Raw genomic sequence first — 12,228 nt, forward strand, 5'->3', positions numbered from 1 at the left:
TCTTTGGAACAGATGACTGGTTTTACGGCACCGTCGGTAGTGTATGGTAGGTCTTGGGTTCGAATCTTGGGTGTAGCCAAATAGCTGTTTCCGAGTTTTTCTGACAAGCAATTCTCAGTGATTACCTGAGGTTAAAAAGTTGAGGTTGTAGATCTCTGTACTTCGGGCAGCGACCTATTTGGGTTTAAACCCTCAATAGCTAGCGTGACATTTCATAGTTTTGTCTATTAGAAATAATAATCACTTGTTCCAACGGTGAAGGAAAACATCCTGATGAAACAAAACATGCCTGAGAGTTCTTTAACCAGTTCTTGAAGGCATACAAAGTGCCTGTCTAGCGCCGAGCTTAACTTAAGACTTTAGGCTTATGACCCCACGCAAATCAGCGGCACAATATGTATAAGATGGTCACCCATCCAGAGAACAACCTCGGCAAGCGTAGCTTAACCGCGGCTGTTGTCAACTAAGCCACGAGCTCCTCCTATGACATATGGATTTAAAAAAACTCTAACGTTGATAAAATATAATCAATTATTGCGTTGGACCTTACTCTTCTTTAATTCTGGGAGGAGACCCTTGCCCAGCAGTGGGACAGTAATGTTGAAATTGTTCCAGTGAGCGGTGAATCAGGCGCCGGTAAGACGGTATCAGCTAAATACGCGATGAGGTACTTCGCAGCAGTGGGAGGCAATGCCAGTGAGACGCAGGTGGAAAGGAAGGTGCTGGCTTCCAGTCCTATTATGGAGGTAAGGAGACAAAATATATTAATCTGAGTTTATGATTACAAATCGAAAACATTCCGGAAAATAATGGCGAAAAAGTCGCAGCAGCTCATTATATCATTAATGATTTATACCTAATACAAATATTTTTAAAAAGATTTAGAGATTAAAAAGAATGGCCAGGAGTTTGTTGCCAGCTCTTCTCATTGGCCCTACCTTCCGAACTGGCGGTAAATTCACTCTCTGTATCATTGACTATCATAAGTGTCAGCATTTGATCTAAATGAATAATTTGATTGATTTAAAGGATTTGGGGTAATTTGACCGGGATTTTAGACTTTCTATGTGTTTTATTTTGGATGGCATGCAACATCCCAAAACCGCATTTGGCCATCGTGGTGGACCCAAGGCTTAACCCCTCCCTCGTATAGAAGGAGACAGAAATCAGAAATAATGATCATGTGATGTAAAAGTGTAGCAAAAACATCGTGACACTGCCTTTTTTTTCATTTATTTTTAACCAAAAGCTCGTGGCTTAGTTTACAACAGCCGCACGGATCGATCTCTGAGGTTAAGCTACGCTTGCCGGGGTTGTTCCGTGGATGGGTGACCATCTTATACATATCGAGTTCCTCCGTGTTTCGGAAGGCACGTTAAATTGTGGGTCCCGGCTGTCAATTTCGAAGATCTTTGACAGTCGTTAACAGTAGTCAGAAGCTTGAAAGTCTGACAACCAGTCTTACCGAAGGGTATCGTGTTATAATCCAAGTGACTGGGTTGTGGAGGTCAGATAGGCAGTCGCTCCATGTAAAACACTGGTATCCAGCTGCATCCGGTGAAACTGGAAGCCGACTCCAACATAGTTTGGAACAAAGGCTAAGCGAATATATATATATATATATAAAAGATCTCGGATTCGATTCCGGAGTAGGACAAAGTACTAGTATACAGGGTGTCCCAAAACTCAACGATAATTCGAGACAGGATGAAAGGCCAAGTCATACCGGTTCTAGGAAAAATAAAAAAAAAATTCCATATCACTTAGTTCAGCAATAATAGACACTTTTCAAAAAAGTTGAAATTCCACACCCTTGGTCGCATTTTCAAGTCCTGTGATCACCAATGTCACAATTTCGCTGAGTTTTTTTGAATTTCGTGATCTTAATTAAATATGCTATTAATCGTATAACAAATTAATGCACAAAACATTGTTAATTTAATAAAAAAAGTTAAGTTTTAGTGAGTCATCTTTCTCAAAAATATCGTTAAGCAACTTTGTCGCTTCATACTGAAAAAAAATGTACTACACTTCCCTTGGCAAGTTATTACAAAAGTTGGCGCATTTAATCAAGATTTCAAAATGGTATAACACTTGCCACTTTTCTTGCCATTAAATATGTTATTTTTATTTGAACGAAGAGTATCCTCGCAAATGGATCGGACGCAGTGGTACAATTTTATGGCCTCCTCGTTCTCCCGATCTAAATCCAGTAGATATTTTTTACTGGGAATGCATAAAAGAAAAAGTATATTCGAAATCAATACAAAATCTATCAGAACTTCGCCAGAAAATTGACACAGCGTCAGAAGAAATAAATGCAAGGAATTTTGCTTGACTGGTGAAAAAATCTTTTGTACGCCGTTGCAGAGCCTGCATTCGTGCCAGAGGAAAGCAATTATTTTTAGTAAAGAGGTATTTGAGTCAGTCCATAACAAATATTTAATGTAATAAACATAATAGGTTATAATAATAAAAAAAAAACAATGAACGAACCATCGATCTTATTTAATTATTCTCCTTAAACTAAAGTAATTCCGAATTGTTTTCCTCTAGCATGAATTCAGGCTCTGCAACGCCTTACAAAAGACCTTTGCACCAGTCAATCAAAATTCATTGCATTTATTTTCTCTGACGCTGTGTCAAATTTCTGGCGAAGTTCTGATAGATTTTGTATTGATTTCGAATATACTTTTTCTTTTATGCATTCCCAGTAAAAAATATCTACTGGATTTAGATCGGGAGAACGAGGAGGCCATAAAATTGTACCACTGCGTCCGATCCATTTGCGAGGATACTCTTCGTTCAAATAAAAATAACATATTTAATGGCAAGAAAAGTGGCAAGTGTTATACCATTTTGAAATCTTGATTAAATGCGCCAACTTTTGTAATAACTTGCCAAGGGAAGTGTAGTACATTTTTTTTTCAGTATGAAGCGACAAAGTTGACTAACGATATTTTTGAGAAAGATGACTCACTAAAACTTAACTTTTTTTATTAAATTAACAATGTTTTGTGCATTAATTTGTTATACGATTAATAGCATATTTAATTAAGATCACGAAATTCAAAAAAACTCAGCGAAATTGTGACATTGGTGATCACAGGACTTGAAAATGCGACCAAGGGTGTGGAATTTCAACTTTTTTGAAAAGTGTCTATTATTACTGAACTAAGTGATATGGAATTTTTTATTTATTTTTCCTATAACCGGTATGACTTGGCCTTTCATCCTGTCTCGGATTATCGTTGAGTTTTGGGACACCCTGTATATTTCTGCTACAACGCCAGCTGGCCGGATTTTGATCACATTCATAGTGTGTGGTAATAAACTCGCCTAATATAAAAAGCTACTAACATATAACTTAGCTCCAACACTCTGTATTTTGTCCCCAGGCTATAGGCAACGCAAAAACAACTCGCAACGACAACTCCTCACGTTTCGGCAAATTCATCGAGATACACTTCGACAGCATGTACCGGATATCCGGCGCGAGTATGCGCACGTACCTGTTAGAAAAGTCCCGGGTTGTGTACCAGAGCGCCGGAGAGAGGAACTATCACGTGTTCTATCAGCTATGTGCTGCTGCTAGACATATGCCTGAACTGCACCTAGGTGAGGTTTGATTCCCGCTTTGCTCACGCTTGAAATCTTGAAATTGTGTCAAAATTTGAGGTAAAGGTCATTGACCTTGTGGTCAAGATCTCGAACCTCTCTTTATCGGTGCTCAAAATTCATGAAAAATTGTTGAAAGTCAATGACCCCTCGATGAAGCTCACCGACCTTAAGATCAAGGGCATTGACCTCCCCCTCTTAGTGTTAAATTCGATAAAGTTTTGTTCAAGGTCACTGACCTGTAAATCTAAAGTCACCGGTAGAAAGGTCATTGACCTCGGAAGATTCCCCTATTAGTTACCTACCATATAAAAGTCTTTAGTCCTAGTGTACTAGTTCTATCTCTAGTCTTTAGATGTGTAATTAAATATGATTGTTAATTATATTATGTTTGTTTCAGACCATCAAGATTCATTTCACTATTTAAATCAAGGTGGCAGTCCGAACATCGACGGTGTAGATGACTTGAAAGCCTTCAATGAGACTAAAAGTGCACTCACTACTTTAGGTAAGTAATTAAAATATATTCTGTGATAATTCTACTATAATAATATTATAAATATGAAAGTTTGTGAGGATGGATGTACGTTTGGAAGGCACGTAAAATTGTGGGTCCCGGCTGTTAATTTCAAAGATCTTTGACAGTCGTTAACAGTAGACAGAAGCTTGAAAGTCTGACAACCAGTCTTACTGAAAGGTATCGTGTTATAAACCAGGTAACTGTGTTGTGGAGGTCAGATAGACAGTCGCTCCATGTAAAATACTAGTATTTAGCTGCATCCGGTGAGACTCGAAGCCGACTCCGACATAGTTTGCAATCATAACTTTTGAACTCTCGCGTTGCATATTTAATGTATAATGGAAAAATATGAATTAACGCGAACACGCATTTTACCCCGTATTTGTAAGAAAGGTTAGACTGATGTTGTCTCTTTCATAATGTTTTGCACAGGTGTGACAGAGGCGGAACAACAAGATATGTTCGTTATTCTATCAACAATACTTCACCTGGGTAACGTGGAGCTAAGTGCTTGCGATCCGGAGGCTCCTCCCGCCTCCGAGTGCGAAGACGGTGCTTATATTAGTGTGAGTATTTAATTAAGAGTATTTTATACACCTATTTAGATGGTTGGCAGAATTACAACTTAATAATACGATTGAAGGTAATAAAATGCATTCGACGTGCCTTGCCTTTTTCTCCTCTTCTAACACAGTCCCCCGGGGTGACAACTGGGAATAATAGTATTAAGAAAATTTTCCAGTTGTCACCGCGGGTGACAGTTTAATGAGGACAACTAGGAATATACCTTTCTTTCCACCAGCGAAATGTTAAATCGATACAAAACTTTATCGAAAAGAATACTTTAATATTGATACGTATCCTATAATTGTATCTAGATTTGTGCAAGCATACTTAAGCGTATATATCACGATTGTGATACTCAAAGGTGTTGACAAAGTTCATACGTTTCGTTTCTTTTCGTATACGTTTCGTTTCTAACAATACTAGCTGCCCCGACGAATTTTATATCGCCCAATTTTTTTTGCTCTTTTTTGTCCATAAGAACCATCCTTGTATTTCAAAGGATATTATTTAAAAAATAATCAGTGAAATCGGTTCTGCTGCTCTCGCTTAGCACTAAATTTAGCGATTCATTTTCATATAATAGATTAGTTTCATTTAGTAGGTTATTGCTAGTGGGCACGTTACCAATCACCGGGTTTCTATAGACAAATTATAAAAGTTCGAAAAGATTTTAGTATTTCCAGTATTTTGCCAAGCCAGAGGCCTTTGAAGCCATAGGTTAGCCGTCCAATACACCATGCACCACAGAGGCAGTGTTTTATCTAATCAAGAATTTCCCCCCAGTCGTCCGACAAGCACCTGTCCACCGTCTGCTCATTACTGGGAGTATCTCGAGCGGAGTTATCCCGCTGGCTGACTCACCGGCGCATCTCGTCGGCGCACGAGGTGATCGTGTCCCGCGTGGACGTGCAGCGAGCCCTGTTCGCCAGGGACGCGCTCGCCAAGCGCCTGTACGGGGAGCTGTTCGCGTGGCTGGTGCGAGCTGTTAATAGGGCGTTGCATACTAAGCATGATAATAGACACTTTATTGGTAAGTGGCATTACTTTTTTTATAGGAATTTTGTGTTATTTTGGAATTTTACTATCTGTAAAGAATTCAAACGTGTAGGTGGCAACTGTGTCAGGAGCGTTTTAATTCACAGAAACTAGTGTTTATTTATTCTTATACAAACATGTCTTCCAAAAGTCATTATTATAGAAGTCAACACACCTAAATATCTAACCCGCCGACACATATTATAGTGATATTTTGAAGTCAAAGCACTTTTTTATATCGATGCAGTGTCCTTTGCGATTTGTAGAAACAAAAGTCGCCTATACAATGTCTGAATCTATCAGATTTAAGTGCTGGACTCCTCCAATTGCATTAAAGATTAATAGGTCTGTGCCTGTAAAATACGTAACTACAGTCATATATGTGAATGCACAGCGGAAAAGATTAGCGGCCATCTTAGTTCTTGGCGCTTGGAGTGTCAGTTTTGTGAGGAAAAAGTTTCGCTACTTTTCGCCTTATAAAATAATGGTATTATATGTATTAACGACATAAATCGTTCCTCTTTTTAAACAACTTTGACCACTAACCATTTAATAAATAAATAATTAATTTGTTTTCACCAGGTGTACTAGACATCTACGGCTTCGAAACGTTCGAGATCAATTCGTTCGAGCAGTTCTGCATCAACTACGCTAATGAGAAGCTGCAACAACAGTTCAACTCACACGTGTTCAAGTTAGAACAGGATGAATATATTAAGGTAAAAAAAACATACAATTTAGTTTTATACAGTTCAAAACCTTGTTGTGAACAATACGGTAGTTACCTACCAGTCAAATCAGCTACTCTTTATGAAATGTCAAAAACACATTTTAGTATAGAAATACTACGTAGTGACGTCACTATTGCAGATTTTCGTTGATATTCAATAAGTGTCTAATAAAATGTCTCGGTGCTGTATGTTACTCAAGCACACTTAAACTACTGAACCAATTTGCATGAAATTTGGTATGGCGATATTTTGATACCCGAGAAAGGACATAGGCTACTTTTTACCCCGGAAAAATAACGCATTCCCATGGGAAAATTCAGGTGGCGGACTAAGGTTTGCTTAGTTTGGAATCATTGAGTTGTCAAAAGATATTAATTTTAAAAATTCGTAAAGATATCATACCTATAAACTGTCCTTTCGGCATTGATGAAATACTAACATTACTAATTCGTTTGTAGGAGGAGATATCATGGGAGATGATAGACTTCTACGACAACCAGCCGTGTATCGACCTGATCGAGGACCGGCTGGGGATCCTGGCGCTGCTGGACGAGCAGTGCCGGGTGCCGCAGGGCAGTGACGCGGGGTTCGTGGCCAAGCTGCACCAGACCTGCCACACGTACCCGCACTTTATGAAGCCGAGGTTCGGACACTCTGGTCAGTATTATTATATTACTTTTCCTATTAGTTTTTCCAGCTTTCCAGTCTGCCACAATTGATTCACCAATCCCACTGATCCCACAAATCCTGCCAATCCCAATAATCCCATAAATCCCATCGAACCTAACAATCCCACCAAAAACACCAATCCCAAAAATCTCACCACTCCCACCAAACTAACGAATCCTACCATTCCTGCCAATTCCAACAATCGCGGCTTATCCACCAATCCCGCCAATGCGCCCTCCTACCAAACCCGCAAATCCAGCCAATCCTGACAATCCCAACAATCCCACAAATCCCAGCATCTCCACCAACCTCACCAATTCGATAAATCCCATCAATCCGTTTCGACATCGGTGCGATCTAGGCAACATGACATGTCAGTCACCTATTGCAAAATAAAATAATGATAATAAACAATAATGAATAATGCTAATAATTAATGCAACCTAATACTATTCCACTGTTGGGCAAGGGAGATTCTTGCCCTACAATGAAATAGCATAAGGTTCCAGAATGACGAAAGTATAAAATAAAATGACTTATGTAACATTTTTCTTTCCAGCCTTCATTATCAAACACTTTGCCGACAACGTAGAGTACCAATCAGGCGGTTTTCTAGAAAAGAACCGCGACACCGTGTCCTCAGAACAGCTGGAGTGCATAAAGTCGGCGACAAACTGTCGGCTCATACACACTATGTTCGCGGCGGAGGCTCAGAGTGAGCCGACCTCGAACACGCTACCCCCGCCGTCGAAGAGACGGACTACGCCTTCTGTGCCATTGACTAGTTTAACTGTAAGTATTATAGCTTGGACTCCATCCCCTAATTCAGGGGTTGGACTAGAAATAAAGAAAATAGAAATAAAAATATTTCTGTAAATGTTTCCATATGATTGAAATCCTGATGTTTTTGAGTTTATGCAACAGAAATGATTTTTGTATGTTCTGATATATTTTAAATTTTGAGTATTTGAAGGACTGTAAAGCATCTACGTTAGGTTTCTTTCAATAATTTTCGTAGTATAAGTTTCCGAGCTTATCAACCGTATTTGCTTGATTGAAATGAGTTTAAGTACTAGGTTCGAGTAAAGTACAAGAATTTAAACGATCTCTCAATGGATTTTAGTGTTACTGGTGTTATTAACCGAAAAGGTAGTGTTTTTTGTCATCCCTTAACTTTAATAGGGTGGACCGATTTTTATGGTTCTTATTTGAAAGCTAAACCTGACAAGTAGTTCTTTTTTTTTCCAAGAAAATATCTTAACATCCATACTAATATTATAAATGCGAAAGTAACTCTGTCTGTCTGTCTGTCTGTCTGTCTGCTACTCAATCACGGCCAAACTACCGAACCCATTTGCATGAAATTTGGTATGGAGATAGTTTGATACCCGAGAAAGGACATAGGCTACTTTTTACCCCGGGAAAATGACGCATTTCCCGGGAAAATTCAGGTTTCGCCACCGAAGTCGCGGATAATCAATATTATAATGACATTGAATTAACAAAATTCCGTTGTCATGGCAACAGTTTTAATGGCGGATATGCTTTAGCGCGAGTTATATGAGATATAAATAATTTTGAGAATATTTTTCGTGAAAAAAAGCATATTTTATTGTTAAGGAATAATTAAGCTTTGTATTAGTAAAAAAAAAATCATTCACGCGAGCGGAGCCGCACGGGTCAGCAGAGTACCAGTAATTAATGTCACAAAATTCTCTCACATTCTCTCTTATTGGACGCAAGCGAAGTTGCACGGGTCAGCTAGTATAATAATATGTTTATTGCTGATGACGATCTGTGGGCTTATCACGTATCTCAGTTGACAGGTGGTTTATGTCAAAATGATGATCACTATAGAGTACATTGCTGCTTTGACGAGACGTGTTAATCACTATAATCTAAGGTAGAAAACAATGTACAGCACAGTGGCTTTCAAATAGCTGTCAACTGAGATACGTGATAGCCCCCATGTCATCATCATCACAGGTCATGTTAAGGTTTTGCATTGAAATCTTTTTTTTTTGACAAATATTGTAATACTGCATTTGTCCGCAGCAACCCCCCCGTCGTGCCTCAGGCCACAAGCAGACAGTAGGGTCCCAGTTCCGCGCCTCGCTGTCAGCGCTCATGTGCACGCTGTCGGCCACCACCCCCCACTATGTCCGCTGCATCAAGCCCAACGATACTAAGGAACCCTTCAACTTTGACACCGTACGAGCTGTCAACCAACTAAGGTCAGATATTCTATGCTATTTATCTATCTAACCAGCCCAACACCCACTGTTGAGTATAGGCCTCCCCCTCAGCACGCCACTTTATACGGTCCTCCGCTTGTCTTATCCATTTCAGCCCTACACATTTAACAATGTCGTCCGGCCAGCTAGTTGGAGGCCTTCCTTGAGACCTTCGTCCCACATTTTTAATTTTTAATATAATATAAATAAGCGAATCATAACATAAAAATTATGTCACAACGTAACATTACCTCGTTGAATTTGCTTTTAAGTGTTATAATTTGGTTTCAGAGCGTGTGGAGTATTAGAAACGATAAGAATATCGGCAGCTGGCTTCCCGTCGAGATGGCCATATCAAGACTTCTTCCACAGGTAAATAAATATAATATAATACTACTTTTATTGAACTGCTTCTATACAGTAGACAGTGCTATATACGAACTTCCACCACCAGGATAAACACTTATGTGTTTATTCAGAATAGATGGTAAATAAATATAATACTAATTTTATTGAATTGCTTGTTTAGCGCAGTGGTAGTTAATGTATATACAAACATCTAACACCAGGATAAACAAAAATGAAATTGATTTTATGTTCAGTTGTATGTTCTTATTTGATCTTTCTTTTTATTGTACCTTACGAAAATTTGTTTCTTTTTGTTATTATTTTTAAGATATTTTCATTTCTCTACACTGGGTATCTAATAGGTGCATTTTTGTTATTTATTATAAAAATATTTTTTGTATCATTCTTTAATTTTCCTAATTGTTTGTTAACATAAACTATATTTTGTGTTATTGTCCTCGAGTACAATAATAATTAAGTTATAGTGTTAGCTAATATTTTCTTTATAACATTATGAGAACTATGTATACTCTATGTTTAAATAAATAAATAAATCTTTACCCAGGTACCGTCTCCTCTGTCTTCACAAGGAGATAGACCGCGCGAACATCAAGGCGACTTGCGGTAGAATACTCACCAGACATGTCAAAGATCCAGACAAATATCAGTTCGGTGCTACCAAGATATTCTTCAGAGCTGGTCAGGTGAGGCTATGAAGACATTTTTTTAGTTAGTTTTATAGTTATGTTATGCTGTTATTACCCAATTTCGTGTATAGGTACTATGTTAATTTCAGTTTTCTCTTAAAAAAAATAAAAATTATTGTTGTACAGAACTTAAAATCTATACTTCTATACTAATATTATAAAGCTGAAGAGTTTGTTTGTTTGAACGCGCTAATTTTAGGAACTACTGGTCTGATTTGAAAAATTCTTTCAGTGTTAGATAGCTCATTTATCGAGGAAGGCTATAGGCTCTATATCATCACGCTACAAACAATAGGAGCAGAGTACCAGTAGAAAGGAGGTTTGAGGTCAGATAGGCAGTCGCTCCATGTAAAACATTGGTATCCAGCTGTATCCAGTGACACTGGATGCCGACGCCAACATAGATTGGAACAAAGGCTAAGCGAGTATATATTTACAAAAATAAATAACTTGTTTGTCGCAGGTGGCGTACTTAGAGAAGATCCGTGCAGAGATCCAGCGCGCCTACTGCGTGCGCGTGCAGAGCTGCGTGCGACGCTTTGTCGCCAGACGCAAGTACCTGCGCCTGGCCGCCGCGCTGCGGGGCCTGCAGGCCGCCGCCAGGGGGTACCTGGCGAGACGGTGAGTAGTCTATGATGCACTTGCTTTTACCCGCGACTTCATCCACCATTTTCCCTTGGAAATGCGTCATTTTCCCGGGGTAAGAAGTAGCCTATGTCCTTTCTCGGGTATCAAAATATCTCCTTACCAAATTTTATGCAAATTGGTTCAGTAGTTTAGGTGTGATTGAGTAACATACAGACAGAGTTACTTTCGCATTTGAAATATTAGTATGGACTAGCGTGGTTTGCGACTTAAGACAGAATTTTCATAAAAACTTTCATCCCCTATTTTATCCCCTTAGAGGTAGAATTGATCAAAATCCTTTCTTGACGGATGCTTACGTCATAACATCTACCCGCTTGCCAAATGTCAGCACGATCCGTCCAGTGGTTTGGGCTGTGCGTTGATAGATCACTATGTCAGTCACCTTTGAGTTATATAAATATAGATTTTAGTTATTGAAAGTGCTTGTGCAATTGTTATTGCAGCATCGTACTCATTTGACTACTATTAGTACAAACTTTCGAGCTTAACTGGAGGGGTTTGGTAGTTCAGTTTCAGTTATACGAAAATTTCTTAGAATCTACTTACTGTAGTGTATCCCATACCCTATCTATTATTATTTTTACCCATTACTGTCCCACTGCAGGGCAAGGGTCTCCTCCCCAACGAGTGGGAGGGGTTAGGCCTCGAGTCCCCTGGCCAAGTACGGGTTTGGGGACTTTGCATGCCCTCTATAATTGTATTAAACATAACTATCTTAATCACGAATATTTGTTACAAATTGAAACTTTTCTTTTAACTTACAGCAAAGCCCAAGAGATCCGTCGCCGCCGTGCCGCCATTAAAATTCAACGCAACGTCCGCGGCTGGCTCTGTAGGGTCAAGTACCAACGGTTGCGGCGTCTCGCGATCGGACTGCAAGCGCACGCTCGCGGGTTCCTGGCCAGAAGACTGTATAAGGACAAGAGGATGGTGCTAGCAGTAAGTACAATCGCAACATTTTGCGAGTAATTGCTGTCAATCGTAGTCAATCGCAATCAATCGCTGTCAATCGCAGTCAATCGCTGTCAATCGCAAATCATAACAATATCTTAGGATGGGTTAGTAGTCAATATTTAAACAGTCTCTGTTTAAATATTGACTAACCGGCTGTAAATATAAAGTGATCGGCTGTGCAATCTCTATTGATCGCG

General features: G+C 39.2%; 1 protein-coding gene across 1 annotated transcript in view; it reads left to right on the forward strand.

Moving 5' to 3' along the window:
- didum (dilute class unconventional myosin) overlaps window positions 1-12,228 on the forward strand; it is a 59,947-nt gene that overhangs the window by 8,300 nt on the left and 39,419 nt on the right. Inside the window, exons 6-18 of the mRNA XM_076132414.1 lie at window positions 616-746; window positions 3,399-3,618; window positions 4,019-4,126; window positions 4,571-4,704; window positions 5,489-5,735; window positions 6,323-6,459; window positions 6,930-7,128; window positions 7,700-7,932; window positions 9,196-9,374; window positions 9,666-9,746; window positions 10,288-10,426; window positions 10,893-11,050; window positions 11,842-12,016. Coding sequence (XP_075988529.1) covers window positions 616-746; window positions 3,399-3,618; window positions 4,019-4,126; window positions 4,571-4,704; window positions 5,489-5,735; window positions 6,323-6,459; window positions 6,930-7,128; window positions 7,700-7,932; window positions 9,196-9,374; window positions 9,666-9,746; window positions 10,288-10,426; window positions 10,893-11,050; window positions 11,842-12,016 — 2,141 coding nt within the window. The remainder of the gene's footprint in view (window positions 1-615; window positions 747-3,398; window positions 3,619-4,018; window positions 4,127-4,570; window positions 4,705-5,488; window positions 5,736-6,322; window positions 6,460-6,929; window positions 7,129-7,699; window positions 7,933-9,195; window positions 9,375-9,665; window positions 9,747-10,287; window positions 10,427-10,892; window positions 11,051-11,841; window positions 12,017-12,228) is intronic.

Source organism: Anticarsia gemmatalis, chromosome 27 (genome assembly GCF_050436995.1).
Source record: "Anticarsia gemmatalis isolate Benzon Research Colony breed Stoneville strain chromosome 27, ilAntGemm2 primary, whole genome shotgun sequence".
NCBI classification, from domain to species: domain Eukaryota; kingdom Metazoa; phylum Arthropoda; class Insecta; order Lepidoptera; family Erebidae; genus Anticarsia; species Anticarsia gemmatalis.